This window comes from Cornus florida, unplaced genomic scaffold (assembly GCF_030987335.1).
Source record: "Cornus florida cultivar Cherokee Brave unplaced genomic scaffold, ASM3098733v1 CherokeeBrave_3.0.0_Hap2_Chr01, whole genome shotgun sequence".
In the NCBI taxonomy this organism is placed as follows: Eukaryota; Viridiplantae; Streptophyta; class Magnoliopsida; order Cornales; family Cornaceae; genus Cornus; species Cornus florida.
In genome coordinates, this window is record NW_026775571.1 from 95,233,264 (window position 1) to 95,247,616 (window position 14,353).

The 14,353-nt window shown below is 34.4% G+C and overlaps 1 protein-coding gene across 1 annotated transcript; it reads left to right on the forward strand.

Annotated features, from left to right (window-relative positions):
* Positions 1-8,680: 8,680 nt before the first annotated feature.
* On the forward strand, positions 8,681-12,337 carry LOC132307416 (uncharacterized). Its single transcript, XM_059805167.1, has 4 exons — positions 8,681-8,886; positions 9,033-9,140; positions 10,719-11,051; positions 11,946-12,337. The coding sequence occupies exons 1-3, from the start codon at positions 8,741-8,743 to the stop codon at positions 10,870-10,872; spliced, it is 408 nt and encodes a 135-aa protein (XP_059661150.1). The 5' UTR covers positions 8,681-8,740; the 3' UTR covers positions 10,873-11,051; positions 11,946-12,337.
* Positions 12,338-14,353: the final 2,016 nt, after the last annotated feature.

Below are 14,353 nucleotides of genomic sequence, written 5' to 3' on the forward strand. Positions count from 1 at the left end.
GTACCTAAACCTACCAAGGAACAATACCTCTGTCCAGTTATCCATCCTAGGTGATATACGCACCCTAACTATGGTTCTGAGACTCAAGCTCATATCATGGCACCATAACATAGATATATAAAGTCCGTTCCAGGTGTGTCATTCAAAAGGTTAACTGACCTGACACCTAGTTATAAGTAGGACTTAACTTTTGTAGTTAATCCATCTCATTTCAATATAGGAAGGACTTAGTATTAGAACTAATCTGTTCCTAAAATAGGTAGGTCTTAGTGTTCTAAACTAAGCCATTCCTTGTATACCACCTTCCCATACCGGTGCATACAATCCTCCACATAACATAATTGTTAAAACAATAATTGTTATTTATCAACCACTATCCAGGATATGCATCATATAGTTTAATACATATATCATGACATTAAGCAATCATTACAAATCCTAAAAATCACATTCCAACTATCTAAATTGCTACCATGAGTCACAGCATTTAAATCCTCCATAGAATCCATAAATTAATACAATTAACACAACATGCATATCAATTTTGTTCCAAACCAAGCATAGATGATTTCATGAATTTACTATACTTGTAACTCTATTTAAATATAATTAAACAGTACTAGATTATGTATAATAGAAGCTTCAAGTTTCTGCAAGTAATTGAAATATCCAAAACAGTGTTCAATCTATCGTTTTTCCTTAACTTCAACTTGCTTCATTCCTTAGTCCAATTATGAATTAATGTTTTTCCATCATAATACAAGTCTGTTGTAGTCCTAAACATCACTTAAAACAATTTAAACGAAGTGCAGATACCTTGTATAGCCCAAACAGTCCCTAAAACCAACCCTGTTGCAGCTTAAGGAGAGAGCAGGCTCTCTCAAAATTGAGAACTTGCTCTAAAACACCTAGAGCAGGCTCTAGGGCTTTAAGAGCCGGCTCTAGAGCATCCAGAGCCGGCTCCCCTTCCTTGGGAGCCGGCTCTAAGGGTTTGGGAGCTGGTTCCCTCCCCTGTTGGAGCCTGCTCTCACTCCCTTAGATGCCGTCGTCCGTTTTCCCTTCGTCTTCTTCGACTCCGGTGATTCGCAGGCCTTGTAATGTTTTTAATCCTTGTTCTAATGTTCATTTAACATTCCAGATTAATTACAAGGCATCCATATGCATCATTAATCTCAAATAAATAAAACTTAAACACATATACAGAAGGAACCAATTAACAAAAACTCTAAGAATTTGCGAAACAGTTTCATTCAACGAGATTAAAAATACATCAAGCATGCATAACAGATTGTTTAAGTATTCATTAAACCCCTAGAGTCCACCTAAGCTTGCATAGAACACAGGTTCATGGGAAAGAATAGAACAGAGACTTGCCTTAAGTTTCAGTTTTGAAACCTTAAACTGTCGTCTCTAGCAACTCCAACAACGTCAGTTGTTTTTACTGACCTCTGCTAATCCTAGTTCAACCCACAAGCATACGCCAAACTCCCCTCCTTGATTCAGTCTTAGCCTAAGCCAAAAGCCTAGCCTTCCTCTTTTTATCTCTCTCTGTATCTCTCTGTATCGCTTTGTCTCTTTGTTTTACAGAATTATACTTGATTTTCTAAAACACTACCATCGTAATGTTTATATTTATAGGTTTATAACAATAACCCTAGTCCATGTATCATTTGAGACAAAGCCCTAATTCCAATCCTAGTCGGCCCATAAAGCAATCTAAGTTGTAACATACGGTGGCTAACTATACGAACCTTCTTAGAGAACCCTACAGTTTAATTAAACACCCGTTAATAAGTTAATTTAATACATTAACATTGTTACTAATTTAATCCAATTACACAAATTAATACCATAACATATTTAATTAAACTAATTTACACACTAAAATAATCCAATTAAAGAAAATGCAAAAGATAATTAAATAAAACAATTCTATTATAGAAAACAAGAAATCAATTAATGCAATTTAAACACGTACTTAAACAATTAAATCAAATAAATTCAATTTAAACACATAATTAAACAATTAAATTAAATAATTAATTAAGACAACTAAACAATTACCAAATAAGCAAATAGTCACACAAAAATATAATAAAACAATAATTAAAATGTCGAGACTATCCTTTTTATAATTAGGGGAAGAATGTAATACCCCTAATTTTAAAAGGATAGTCCTGGTATTTTAATTAAGTATTTTGGGTGCATTTTTAATTATTTAATTGTTTTTGTTGCTTGGTTATTTGCATTAATTGTTATTATTTGATTTATTTGAATTTATTTGAATTATTTGGATTATTCGATTTAATTGCATTATTTGATTTAATTGACATATTTAATTTAATGGTAAAGTGTTTTTATTTATTATGTGTCCTTAATTGATTTATTTAATGGTTTAATTATGTAAATAAATGAGTATTTAAATACGTTAGCTCTTTAGGGTTTTCTGTTTGAAGTCCCGTAGGTGTATCTAACATAGATTATAACTTAGGGTGTGCTATGGGCCGACTAGGATTTAATTAGGGCTCTGTCGCTAATTACATGGATTAGGGTTTTATTGTTCTAAACCTATAAATATAATATTACAGTGGTTTAGGGTTTTATAAACATAAACATAATTCTATTCACATAAAACAGAGGGTTGAGAGAACGGAGGCAACCTAAGGGTTGTCAAGGAGAAAAATAGAGAAGACCAAGGGAGTGTTGTTGTGGATTAAACCAGAACCATAGGAGGCTTGAAGGTATTCAGTGGTTGCCGAAAATTTAGAAACGATGTCGAGATTTCATAATTGAAATCACAGGCAAGTTCTTTTCTTCCGCTTTCCCGTTTACTTGTGTTCTGTGCACCTAGATAGGCTCTAGGGTTTAAGGGATCATAAAACTAAATCGTGCATGTTTAATATATACTAAATTTATCATCTGTATGTGTTGAACTTAGTCTGGAAGTATTACTGCAAGTTTGGTTAACCTTTTAAACTTTAAGCATTTTGAAACGGTTATTGCTTTGATTGCTTTTTTAATGTAAAGTGTGGTAAAAAAAAGGATTGGATTGATAACTGGATGTAATTTAAGACCCTTAGGGTCAATTTTAATAAAGAACAGAAGAGGTGGAAGCGGCCAGAGACGAAGCAGAAGGCCGTAGAAGTTGCAGACGGCTCTCAGAGTGGGAAAGAGCCGACTCCATGGGGGAAGGAGCCGGCTCCCTCATCTTCAGAGCAGGCTCTAGGGAGTCCAGAGCTAGCTCCAAGGTCCTCTGAGCTGGCTCCATGAAGCATGGAGTAGGTTCCATGCTCTGAAAGAGCCTGCTCTCAAGTTCTGAGAACAGGCTCTCCTATTTTGATGCGTACTGGGATGTTTTTTAGCACTGTTTGGACGATGGATGATTTTAATTCTTCTGAACTGTGTTGTGAGTTTACTGGGGTTCTTAATTCAAGTTTCAAGTGTTATTAAAACCTCTTATTGCATAGTTTATGTCGCTATGCTAAAGGATAAAACAGTAGAAAAATATACAACTTTGCATGTTGTTAACTAATGTAAGGAACTTAAATTGCTTAACTTAATTTTTAGCAGTTTAATGGGATATAATATGATTATAAATCTTATGTTGAATGCATGATAGGTCATTTATGTATTAAATCTGATCTATGCATGCTTTGGATGTTAATTGTTGATATATTAAATTCTTTTCCGCAATTACATGGATTAACGCTTAGATTTTAATTACTGAAATATTAAATACTCTTCTGCAATTATCTCGATAATGGTTTTGGACTGTAAATTGCTAAACTATTATTTATGTGTTGTAATTTACATGGATATGGAGGATTGTATGCACCGGTATGGGACGGTGACATACTAGGGATGGTTTAGCTCAAAACGTTAAGACCTAACCTATCGGATTAAAGGAATGGATTGTAAAATATTGAATCCCAATTGTGTTTAAGTCAGATCAACTGACTAAGTTGAATGACTTCTTGCATTATTTAGTGATAGTTAAGTTATATCAACTGAATAAGTTGAGTGACTGATTGGATTATGAATTGTATTTCACCTCAATGAATAATTGAATGACATACTCTGGTTTTAGACTGACTTTAGATATATGGTTATGGTACCACGAGATGAGCTTGAGTCTCAGGCTTGTTGGTTAGGGTGCGTATATGTAGTAGATGCGTAGCTAGCTATGATAGGTTGAGGTGTACCATGTTAGGTCTAGGTACTCATGCCCACATTTGGGTGCATTTTCGCATGTTACCTTTTATTCAGGTTGAGACCCCTATTGTAGTCTAGTGAATGTCCTTTAGTGTGGATATATATATGTATGGACTAGATAGTTATTGTGAGGTATCTAGGATGTATCTACATATCGGGTCACTGTATGGATTGCAGTTAGATTAGAACTTGTTCGTGGGTTTGACCTACTCTTTTATTCTTTTCAGGTACAGGACGGTTCCAACCTTAGAGCTTGATTGTGCTTGTCGAGGATAGTCGATCATTTATCTGCTTACGTAGGACTTCTCTCGATGTTTTAGTTTGATTTATTTTCAGTTATTCAGTTCAGTTGGGACTTTTGTTTAGGGGTCCACTAGATGGATTCCCAAGTTATACTCTTGGAGATTTTGGAGAATTGGAGTATTATTATTCAGTATTTTTTGGAGGATTTTATATTTCATAATTCTTTCAGCTTTGTTATTTAAATTCTTAAATCTTTATATTCTGTGTTCATTTTAAAATATTAATTGTTTAATATTCTCTCGGGTTTGGGCCTGGGCTTGATCAACCCGTGTCTCGGATCCGAGGGGTATCATAGGTACTCTGCCCCTGGGTACTATTTTTGGTACCCTTGGGTACTCTTCCCTTGGGCAATATTTCCTTGGGTACTATTTTTAGTACCCTTGGGTACTCTTCCCTTGGGTACTATTTTTGGTACCCTTGGGTACTATTTTTACTCTATTTATTATTTTTGGTACTCTTGGGTAATCTTCCCTTAGTAAAGGAATAAATTGTACGAGTTTTACTCGGATTGTCACTCATTTAATAAGGGAATTGAACTTTATGAGCTTTACTCAGCTCATCCCTTTAGTAAGGGATTTTTATTTACTATTCCTTATTGTAAGGGAATATTAATTACGGGATTCATTCAACCTAGGTCCTTTTAGTATGGGACATTTATTTACTATCCCTTATAGTATATGGATTACGAGATTTATTCATCCCGGGTCCTTATAATACAGGACATTTATTTACTATCCTTTATAGTACCGGGATATGGATTACGGGATTCATTCAGCCCGGGGCCTAATAATACAGGACACTTATCCACTATAGTCTGGGGATATGGATTATGGGATTCATTCAACCCGAGTCCTTATAATACAAGACACTCATTTACTATCCCTTATAGTACGGGGATATTGATTACGGGATTCATTCAGCCCAGGTCCTGATAATACATAACATTTATCTCTTATAGTCCGGAGATTTGGATTACATGATTCATTCAGCTCGGGTCCTTATAATACAAGACACTCATTTACTATCCTTTATAGTATGGGAATATTGATTACGGGATTCATTCAGCTCGAGTCCTTGTAGTACAGGACACTCATTATCATCGACTGTATCCCTTGTGGGGGACATAGGTGTAGTCTGAAGGAGGGTGACCCCTTTAATACGAGATGTAGTCGTTTTGTCTCTCTAGCAGATGAAAAAAGCTTTAATTATATACGACACCGCGACGATAAAACATACTTCCCTTAATATGTAGATCGATAATTAATATCGTGTGATCCACTATTCTGCCCCCGATATAGACGTTTATACAGCGAATGGGGTGTCTGGTGCTGCAACAATTTACAGTTGTCTAAAAACATTATATTGTGTTAGAAATGATTACTGAAAATTAACCTGCAATGGATTATCAATCCAAAATTTTGCATGATCTGAAGTCGATAGGCAAGTCCTGCAAAGGAAGAGAGGTGACGACTGTTGCCTGGTGGACGGGGGCGTAATACCCAACGGCTGATAGATGATGGTCTGGTGGCCATTACCTCGTTGGGTCCAATGATCTCCCTTCACTTAGGAACCTCCTTGGGAATACAAACCTCATGGGATCTGGAGGGACATTAGACCCCCTTGGACCTGAAGGCCTCGATACATTCTTGGGCGTAGAATGCCACCCTAATTGCCCGAACGGACGGAGTAATGAGACTTCGTTACTAGAGACATCCTTAGTGGTAAATGATGGTAGGTAGAAACCTCCTGGTTGGTAGTAATCTTCTTGATGGGTGAAGACCAACTCATTTATGTAGGCGCAAAAGGACCAGGCCTTAGTCTTCAATGATCAGGCCTTGGTAGTTGGCTGCTACCAGATATGAGATAGAGTTTAATCTTAGACGACTGAACCTCAGTAGTGAAGGGACCAAGCATCGCTAGATGGAGAACATCACGTTGGACTACCTGGGTCGATGTGCCAAATTGCGATTATTGTCATCGTATTGGGTGGCATCATGCAACCCACCGTTTTGCCCCCAGTATGATGGACAGGTAATCATGATGTAGAGACCCGTCCTTATGAACATGGAAACCCGTTATAAACTGATGACTTTGGGATGGTTTTCATGATCGGAACCTGTCGTCTTTCCGTCCGAGCCAAGTCGCGTCAGGATTATTATTTCTTCAGAGAACTAATCGTTCCCACAAACGGCGCCAATTGTTGATGCGAAAATCCTCACGACTCGGAACGGCGGCGTTTACCTGCAAAATAAAAGGACGTCATCTCGAATGGCACCGGTGAGGTGCCAGCCGAGGATCCTCTGATGATCAAGTTAGTACTTGTAATCGTATTACATAATAATTATGTATATTCTCTCTAGGGGTTTTTTTCTCGTACCTTTTTTAACGGCTTGGTCCCATATTTATGCCTGTCGATTGGAATCAAATTGGTCCCGCGGGAGATCTGCTTGTGCGAGATCAAAGGAGATCATTTGTTGCCAGATTTGTCGGGGATATAATTTACTCCTTTGACTTTCTCAAATTGTGCCAAGATTATCCTCACCCTGTTGAACCACATCGTCATTCATTATCCTGGATAAGAAATGTCATCATTTTTATCCGATAGAAATCTTTATCTCTGATAACGGAATATGTCAAAGGGTTTTGGCGGCTGGTCAAGGTAGGTTATTTATCCCTATCAGATTCCGCTAATAATTTTTTACAGATCTCTAAATAAGCGCGTTTCTCTCCACAAGGAGATGAACGTGGTATATTTACTTTCTCAAATCCGTTTCCGGGTGAATGAGAATTTAGCTTGAAAGTGTGGTGTTTTGATAAGCCTAAATGGGTATGCAAAATGTGGGAAGTGTTTCTCCCACATGGAAAAAATGTTGAAACCAATTAGAATTTTAAATAAACCAAATTTTGGCTTGAGCTTGGGCTTAATTGTAAAGTCCAAGTATTCTTTTTACTAAATGGAATCTTAGATTGGGCATTTAATTTTGGGCAGGGCTTATTTAAATGGGTGGTTGATTTTTGAATTTAAATGAAAAGTTAGTTTTTTTCCAAAGGTTGCATCTATTTCTAAAGGGTTGCATCTGTTTTTCAAAAAGTTGCATCTGTTTCTAAAGGGTTGCAGCTCAAAACCAATAGACATAACTATTCATGTGAACTATTGCAACCTATTGGAATAGATGTGTCTATTGGTGAACAGACACCATGTGAACCATTACAACCAATTAGAATAGATGTGTCCAGTGTGAAGAGATACATGTAAATATGGCTGTGTCCAATGATGATAAGACACAGCCACCCAAAAAGGCACCTTGTTGCCTATAAATACCCTCATTTGGATCATTTGCAAATCATTTATTTTTATTTTCTTCTATCTCCCTCCTTAGACTTGAACCCAACCCAAGTAGGTTCAAACCATAGGTAAAGTGGTCCGAACCACTTAGACCCTAATCCAATTTCATCGAGCTATATTAAGATTAGTTTGAACCATTTGGTTCAGATTGCACCCAATTCAGCATTTATATAGTATAGGTGCATTTTTGAATCAGAGAGAGTATTACACGGAGAAGGTTCGCCGTATCCACGAGTTTGTAGTGCTGCTACTGGTGGATGTAGACCGTTCCTGGGAGACAGACGCCACTGAGTTCGTTAGCACCATAGCGGGACGAATTTGTCTTAAGGACAAAGTATCCAATACTAGTCTCGGTCCAGGTTTTTTATTTATTATTATTATTTTATTACTTTATTTTGCATATTTAATTAAATATAAAATTACATATTTAATTAATGATTTATTAGCATATTATTAATTATCTCATGACATATTAGTATAAGGTTTGTTATATCTTAAATGTCACATAAAATATATATTTACGAACAATATTAAGACAGATTCTTCCTTGCGTAGAATTTATTATATGCTTCTATTTCAAATATAAAAAAATAAATATTATATTAATGCTTGAGATATAATAAAATAATATTATATACATTATTATACTATAATATGCATCAACACAAAAAAAAAACAGGTTATTAGTGAGAGTCTTTCGGTGACACAATAAAAATCTATCCCTAAAAGTAGTATGGACAATAAAATTCTACTGTCACTAATACTTAGCCATTGGGGACCGTATGTCCAATACCGTCACCAAACCCCCGAAAATATGGCCGCTAGAATTTTGTATTTTGCGTTGTCTGGCTGGAAGATACACGTGGCGGTGTCAGAACCATGGATACTTTTTTGCAAAACATTAAATGTGTGTTCAAACTACCCATTTCATTATTCTTCGTCCATATCTGGTCCTTCAAAGAATTTTCAATTGCTAGGGCTTTGTTTCAGAGAACGCACATTCGATTGGGTTCGACATCTTCATGGTACTAATTGAATCCTTCTTCAATCTCATTTTGGGTTGACTCTTGGATCTCATCCATCTATTATTTCTTTCCTATGTTTTATTTTTTTTAATCTTTTTATCTTTCGGTGGTTAATTTAGATGTAAAATATGATTACATGTTTTCAGGGTTTCAAAATTGCCTAAAGGCCTAACAATTGAAGTGAGAAATTACAGAATCAGGTTCTTATCATCTGAATCATTGAGGGAAGTCAGGGACTTACATCTCACCCATCTGTTCGTTTCTTCTCTGAACTCTCATCTCTCCTTTTCATTCTTCTTATTTTTTATTTTGTTTTTATTTCTTTTCTCTGCAATACTGTTCGTTTCTCCCTCTGTATTTCCTCCTTTTATTTTTATTTTTATTTTTTTATTTTTGTTGTCCTGTCATTTTTATTTTTATGTGTTTTAATATCTTCAAGTCTCTGTCATGTCATTTTTATTTTTATTTTTATTTTTATTTTTTTGTTATCAACACTTTATTTACTCTCTTTTTTAACTCGCTATATTTGTTAGATGGATTACAAATTTGGCTTCATCGTATGTTGTTATATTAAGTGAGTTTTAGGAAATTTTTAATTTTGTTCCTAAACTCATAGGAGAGATTAGTCCTATTGCATTTAATCCCAGCAGATTATCAACTTTGTCGCAATTTGAGACTTGATAATAGATACTGTGACTAGTCTGTAAGGCTTAGCCGAAAATTGTATCTTGTGTTGGTGGGTTTTTGTTTTTGGGCTGTTGAGGATGAATTGACCTTCAAGTTTTTGAGATGTGCATCATTCATATTTGTTTTTCTAGTAATAATCTGTTTGCTTTCAATTTTACCGAGTTGTATATTGTTTATTGCAAACTTAATCTTTTAATTTGTGATGAATTGGTAATTAAATTGGAAATTGTACTGATCGAATTGTTTTCTTGGTTGAAAATTGTAGACTCATATTTTAAACTGCTAAGTTTCTCATTTAAAGTCTACTGGTCATATATTTATATGAAAATCTGTGAGTCTTTTTACATGGTTTTCGTATTCTTCTAGAAATTTCTTGGCATTTCCTAAGCATTGAATACAATTCATTTTGAAAATCAGTGCGTCTTTAATTTTTGTAACATTGATATTCAAGGTTATACCTAGTCCTTTCGTATTGTTCATATTCATATTTCCAGAGTATGATTTCCTCCTTTTAATGAACTATAGTAAGAATGTCATTGCTTTAGTACATTGCCATGAATTCCCTATCTCCAGTAAAAGGACAAAAGTATATATTTAACATTATATATGCTCCTTTAACTTACATTAATTATCCATTATAAAGGTGACCTTTGAAGTGGACATATATGTCAATGAAACTAATTTTAATCAATTAAATAAAGAACTTGCTGATTGCTTGATCAACGTACTTCATTAAAATATTTGGTTTTGTATAGGTGCTTCATTCAGAATATTTGGTTTTCGCTTGATGGCTGATTTGCAATCAATTGAAAGTGAATATGAAGATTCATGTGTGCGTATCACTAATAGATGAGAAAGTTACTTCTTGTTAATTGAAGCTTGCCAGAAAGACAATTATGTTTTCTCCAAATTTTGTTTATACTGATTTTACTTGTGCAAATTAATGAGCAGCAGTAATTTGGAAGGGGTTGTACCTTGTAAGCATTAGCTTGTAATTGTGTATACCATGCGTATCTTAATTTGTTTCTTTAATAATGTGGCATACACCGATGTTTATCTTTGTATCTTTAATAATGTAACTTCTAAACTTAAAATGTTTTTGTTGATGGTCTTATTGTAATTGATTATTTGTTTGATCACAATAGGTATACTGATAAGAGTGACAGCTTCAACTTTGGTGTTATATTGGGTGTTCTGTTAACCGGTAGAGACCCAATGGATCCATTCTTTGAGGGAGCAGTCACTGGGGGAAGTTTGGGACGGTGGCTTCAGCATCTGCAACAAGAAGGGGAGGCCTGAGAAGCATTAGATAGAAGTATCTTTGGGGAAGAAGTAGAAGAAGATGAGATGCTGATGGCAGTGAGAATTGCTGTTGCATGCCTATCTGATTTGCCTGCGGATCGACCATCCAGCGATGAACTTGTTTCAATGCTCACCCAACTGCATAGTTTCTGAAAAAATGTTCTCTGATTTGTCATGTAAGTCTCTGTTCTTCGTGTTTTTATTTTAGTTGTCCTGTTATGTCTATAGAGTGGTTGGAAGAAAAGAAAGTAAGCTAGTTAAGAAACAATTTCGTCTCCAAAACGCCACTGTTTAAGTTATTTAATTAATTAATTTATACAAGCTTTAATTTCTTTCAGCTGCAACACATCCAAGAGAAACTTTTTTTTGTATATGACACCTTTGCCTCGTGTGTGTGTTTAATCTTCGATAAATGCTCTTTTTATCAGCCACATTTTATGTTTCAAAATAAGGCTGTTTTTTTTGTGTGTGTGTGTGTGTGTGTGTTTGCTTTGACAGAAAGTGTGGAGTATTGTACACCTTAGCCCAACTTTATGTGCCGACTTGAATTTTTTGGGTGATATTATTATATTTTTCACACTTGTTACGTAGCCATAATTCTATGGGAGTATACTGGGACAGTGGTTATTTATTATGAACTCTGTAATTTCATTTTGCACTTCATCATAGTGAAATGCCTGACTCTGTAGACGTAATCTATGTTTTGGCTGAATTACTTAAATACTTGTGTTCTTGTTTGTATTAATAATTTGATAGGTGAAATAATCAATTCTATATCACTTAGAATTTACTTAATGATGATAATAGAATTTGTAATCTAGAATTTGATGCATTGATGTTTTAATATAGTAAAATTACCTAACGGTCGTATTGGTAATTTCCGAGTTGTTTTGCTTTTTAGTCCTTTCAGCCCTGATTTCCTTGATGTGATCAGTTTAGCCTTTACATATATGTTTCAATTTAGCTCTTCATCATGATTATAGTGTTATTTAGTTGGTAGGTTAATACATGATTAGTAGTTTTGGTCAGCACTTTTATCTCAATTCTAAGAAGTTTTATCTGATTTACAGGATGAAATGGTAGAAAAATCTTTACAAGCTGCTCTAAGTTTTGATGGCGCCATTCTAAGGAAAAAAGAAGTGCAGATAATGCATACGTAGCTCGGTCTTTAGAGGAACATATGCTTGTGGGTTAGGACATGGCTTCATGGTTGCAAGTTGTTCAAGTGGTCATCTTTATCTAATGAAGTGATTGTCATTCATCTTTAAGTGGCAGTCAGCATCATTTCTATTGTCAATTGAATATTCAAGACATTTGGGCATTTTTGTTGAATATTTCGTAAACAATGTGTGCTCAGCTTTTGGTTGATGGTTTATTTGAGTTGGTATGTTTGGTTGAATATCTATGTGTTGTAAACATTTTATGATGATAATGATTTATTTCAATCTTGTCTTATGTTGAACATTTGGATTTCTATTTTCTTATATACAGTTGAAAAAATACACACCTACCAGAGTGCAAATAGAACCAAAAAAAAAAATTATAATAATTAATGTATTAGGGAAGGTAGATATTGTCCCCATTAATATATAATTCATTAGTGACGGTAATTACCGTCCCTAATAAGTTTTAGTGACAGTGTTATTTAAGACGGTACATACCGTCTTTAAAAGTCAAGGTTTTTGGTGACGGTCATTTTTACCGTCCATAAAGATCATTTAAGACGCTCTAATTAGTGACGGAAATATTCGACCATTAGGGATGGTTTTTGGACTTTTAGTGACACTTTTGACTGTCACTAAAATCCTAACTTCTTGTAGTGACGTGTTCAATATTATATGAAATTGAGCATGTTATATAAGAAGAATATTAAATTATTTATATAATTCAATATTGGTTGAATTATTTTAATTTTGTAATATGATGTAGTATATTACATTATCTTAAATTTATATCAACGAGAGGTCAAAAAGGGTACTTTGTTAGTTTTATCAATGATTGCATAAGATACTGTTATGTATATTTGCTATGAAGCAAATATAAAACCTCAGAAATGTTTTAAACATTACAAAAATGAGGTTGAGAATCAACTTGGCAAAAAGATCAACACACTTGTGCTAATATTTGTTCAGAACATGATATCATGATAAATGCTATATTGATAAATTCTGGTTTAACTTAAAATTTGTGAGGGGAAGTTTTTCTTTCCTCAAATTATGTTCTCAATAAAATACCTTAAACTAATGTGACACCATATGAATTATGGAAAGGTCGAAAACCTTCCTATAAATTCTTAAAAGTGTGGGGGTGTCTAGCTAAGGTTACAGTTCCTACTCTTAAGAAAGTTAAAGTATGACCTAAAGTGTGGCAACATTGTGGGTGGGTGTGCCGTGGGCGAGTGCAAGAGGTACCGACAGGCTACCACACTGGGTGAACAATAGGTGTACAGTCCTACATCACTTAGGGAAGGAAAATGTGAAGTGCTTTTATGTAGTAGTGTTATCTCCAATTGGTATGAGGCCTTCTGGGATAAAACCCAAGAATAAAATTATGCAGGCTCGGGCCCAAAGTTGATAATATCATACCATGTGGTGGAGTGAATCGTTACACAAAATATTTGATAGGTTATGCTTATAACAGTATTGCATATCATTTTCTTGTGCATACAATGAAAATAAGGATGAGCTTAGACGTAGCAAGAGGGTTAGAACGTCTAAATCTTTTGGTCCTGATTTTCTAGTATGTTTATTGGAGAATGAGTCACAAATCTTTTTTCTTAAATTAATCATGTGATATAATATGAAACTATATTGTTATGCAAGTTCAATATTATTTTTATAAATGTTTACTTTTATTTGATATTATAATATTGAACTATGTAATTGAATTACTTAATGTGCATTGTAATTCAAATTTACAACATAATTTATTTAATATGAGATATTATTGAATTTGTATGAATTCATGACTGGTTTGTGTATGTAATACAACAAACAAATATTGACCAGTCCAACTATATCAATTCTCCCGATATTCAAAGGAAAAAGATCTATACTAGTGTTTAAGATACGTATAGCTGTAAATAGGCTAAATAAGAGAAGATTTTTCAATAACTCGAAAGAGTTTAATGAAAAATATTATAGATACATTAAGCAAGTACACCGAGATAAGCTAAATCAAGCTAGTTAACTCTAATGTACAATTTAGCTAAAAGCTAAAATGTTATTGAGTTGCAAACTAGTTAGCTTAGCTATAAGCTAAAATGATTAATGAGGTGCACAGAACCTAAGAGGAAGATGAAAAACTATTAGTTGGTTCTAGCTTTCAACTTGATAGTAAAAAACATGAGGGTGATGTATCTGAGCTATACATCATATTTGCTCATGTAGGAGGGAATAATACTACTTGTAAAGTAGTAATTTTTGAAGAATATTCTTCAAAACAAATTACTCTACTACCAAAATAGACTACTTAGATA

Excerpts from the sequence above, each read along its gene's own strand:
- LOC132307416 (XM_059805167.1), top strand. The coding sequence starts at position 8,741 with ATGGATACTTTTTTGCAAAACATTAAATGTGTGTTCAAACTACCCATT. Across the intron at positions 8,887-9,032 it reads TTGGGTTCGACATCTTCATG|GGTTTCAAAATTGCCTAAAG; the intron begins GTACTAATTGAA and ends ACATGTTTTCAG. Across the intron at positions 9,141-10,718 it reads GACTTACATCTCACCCATCT|GTATACTGATAAGAGTGACA; the intron begins GTTCGTTTCTTC and ends TGATCACAATAG.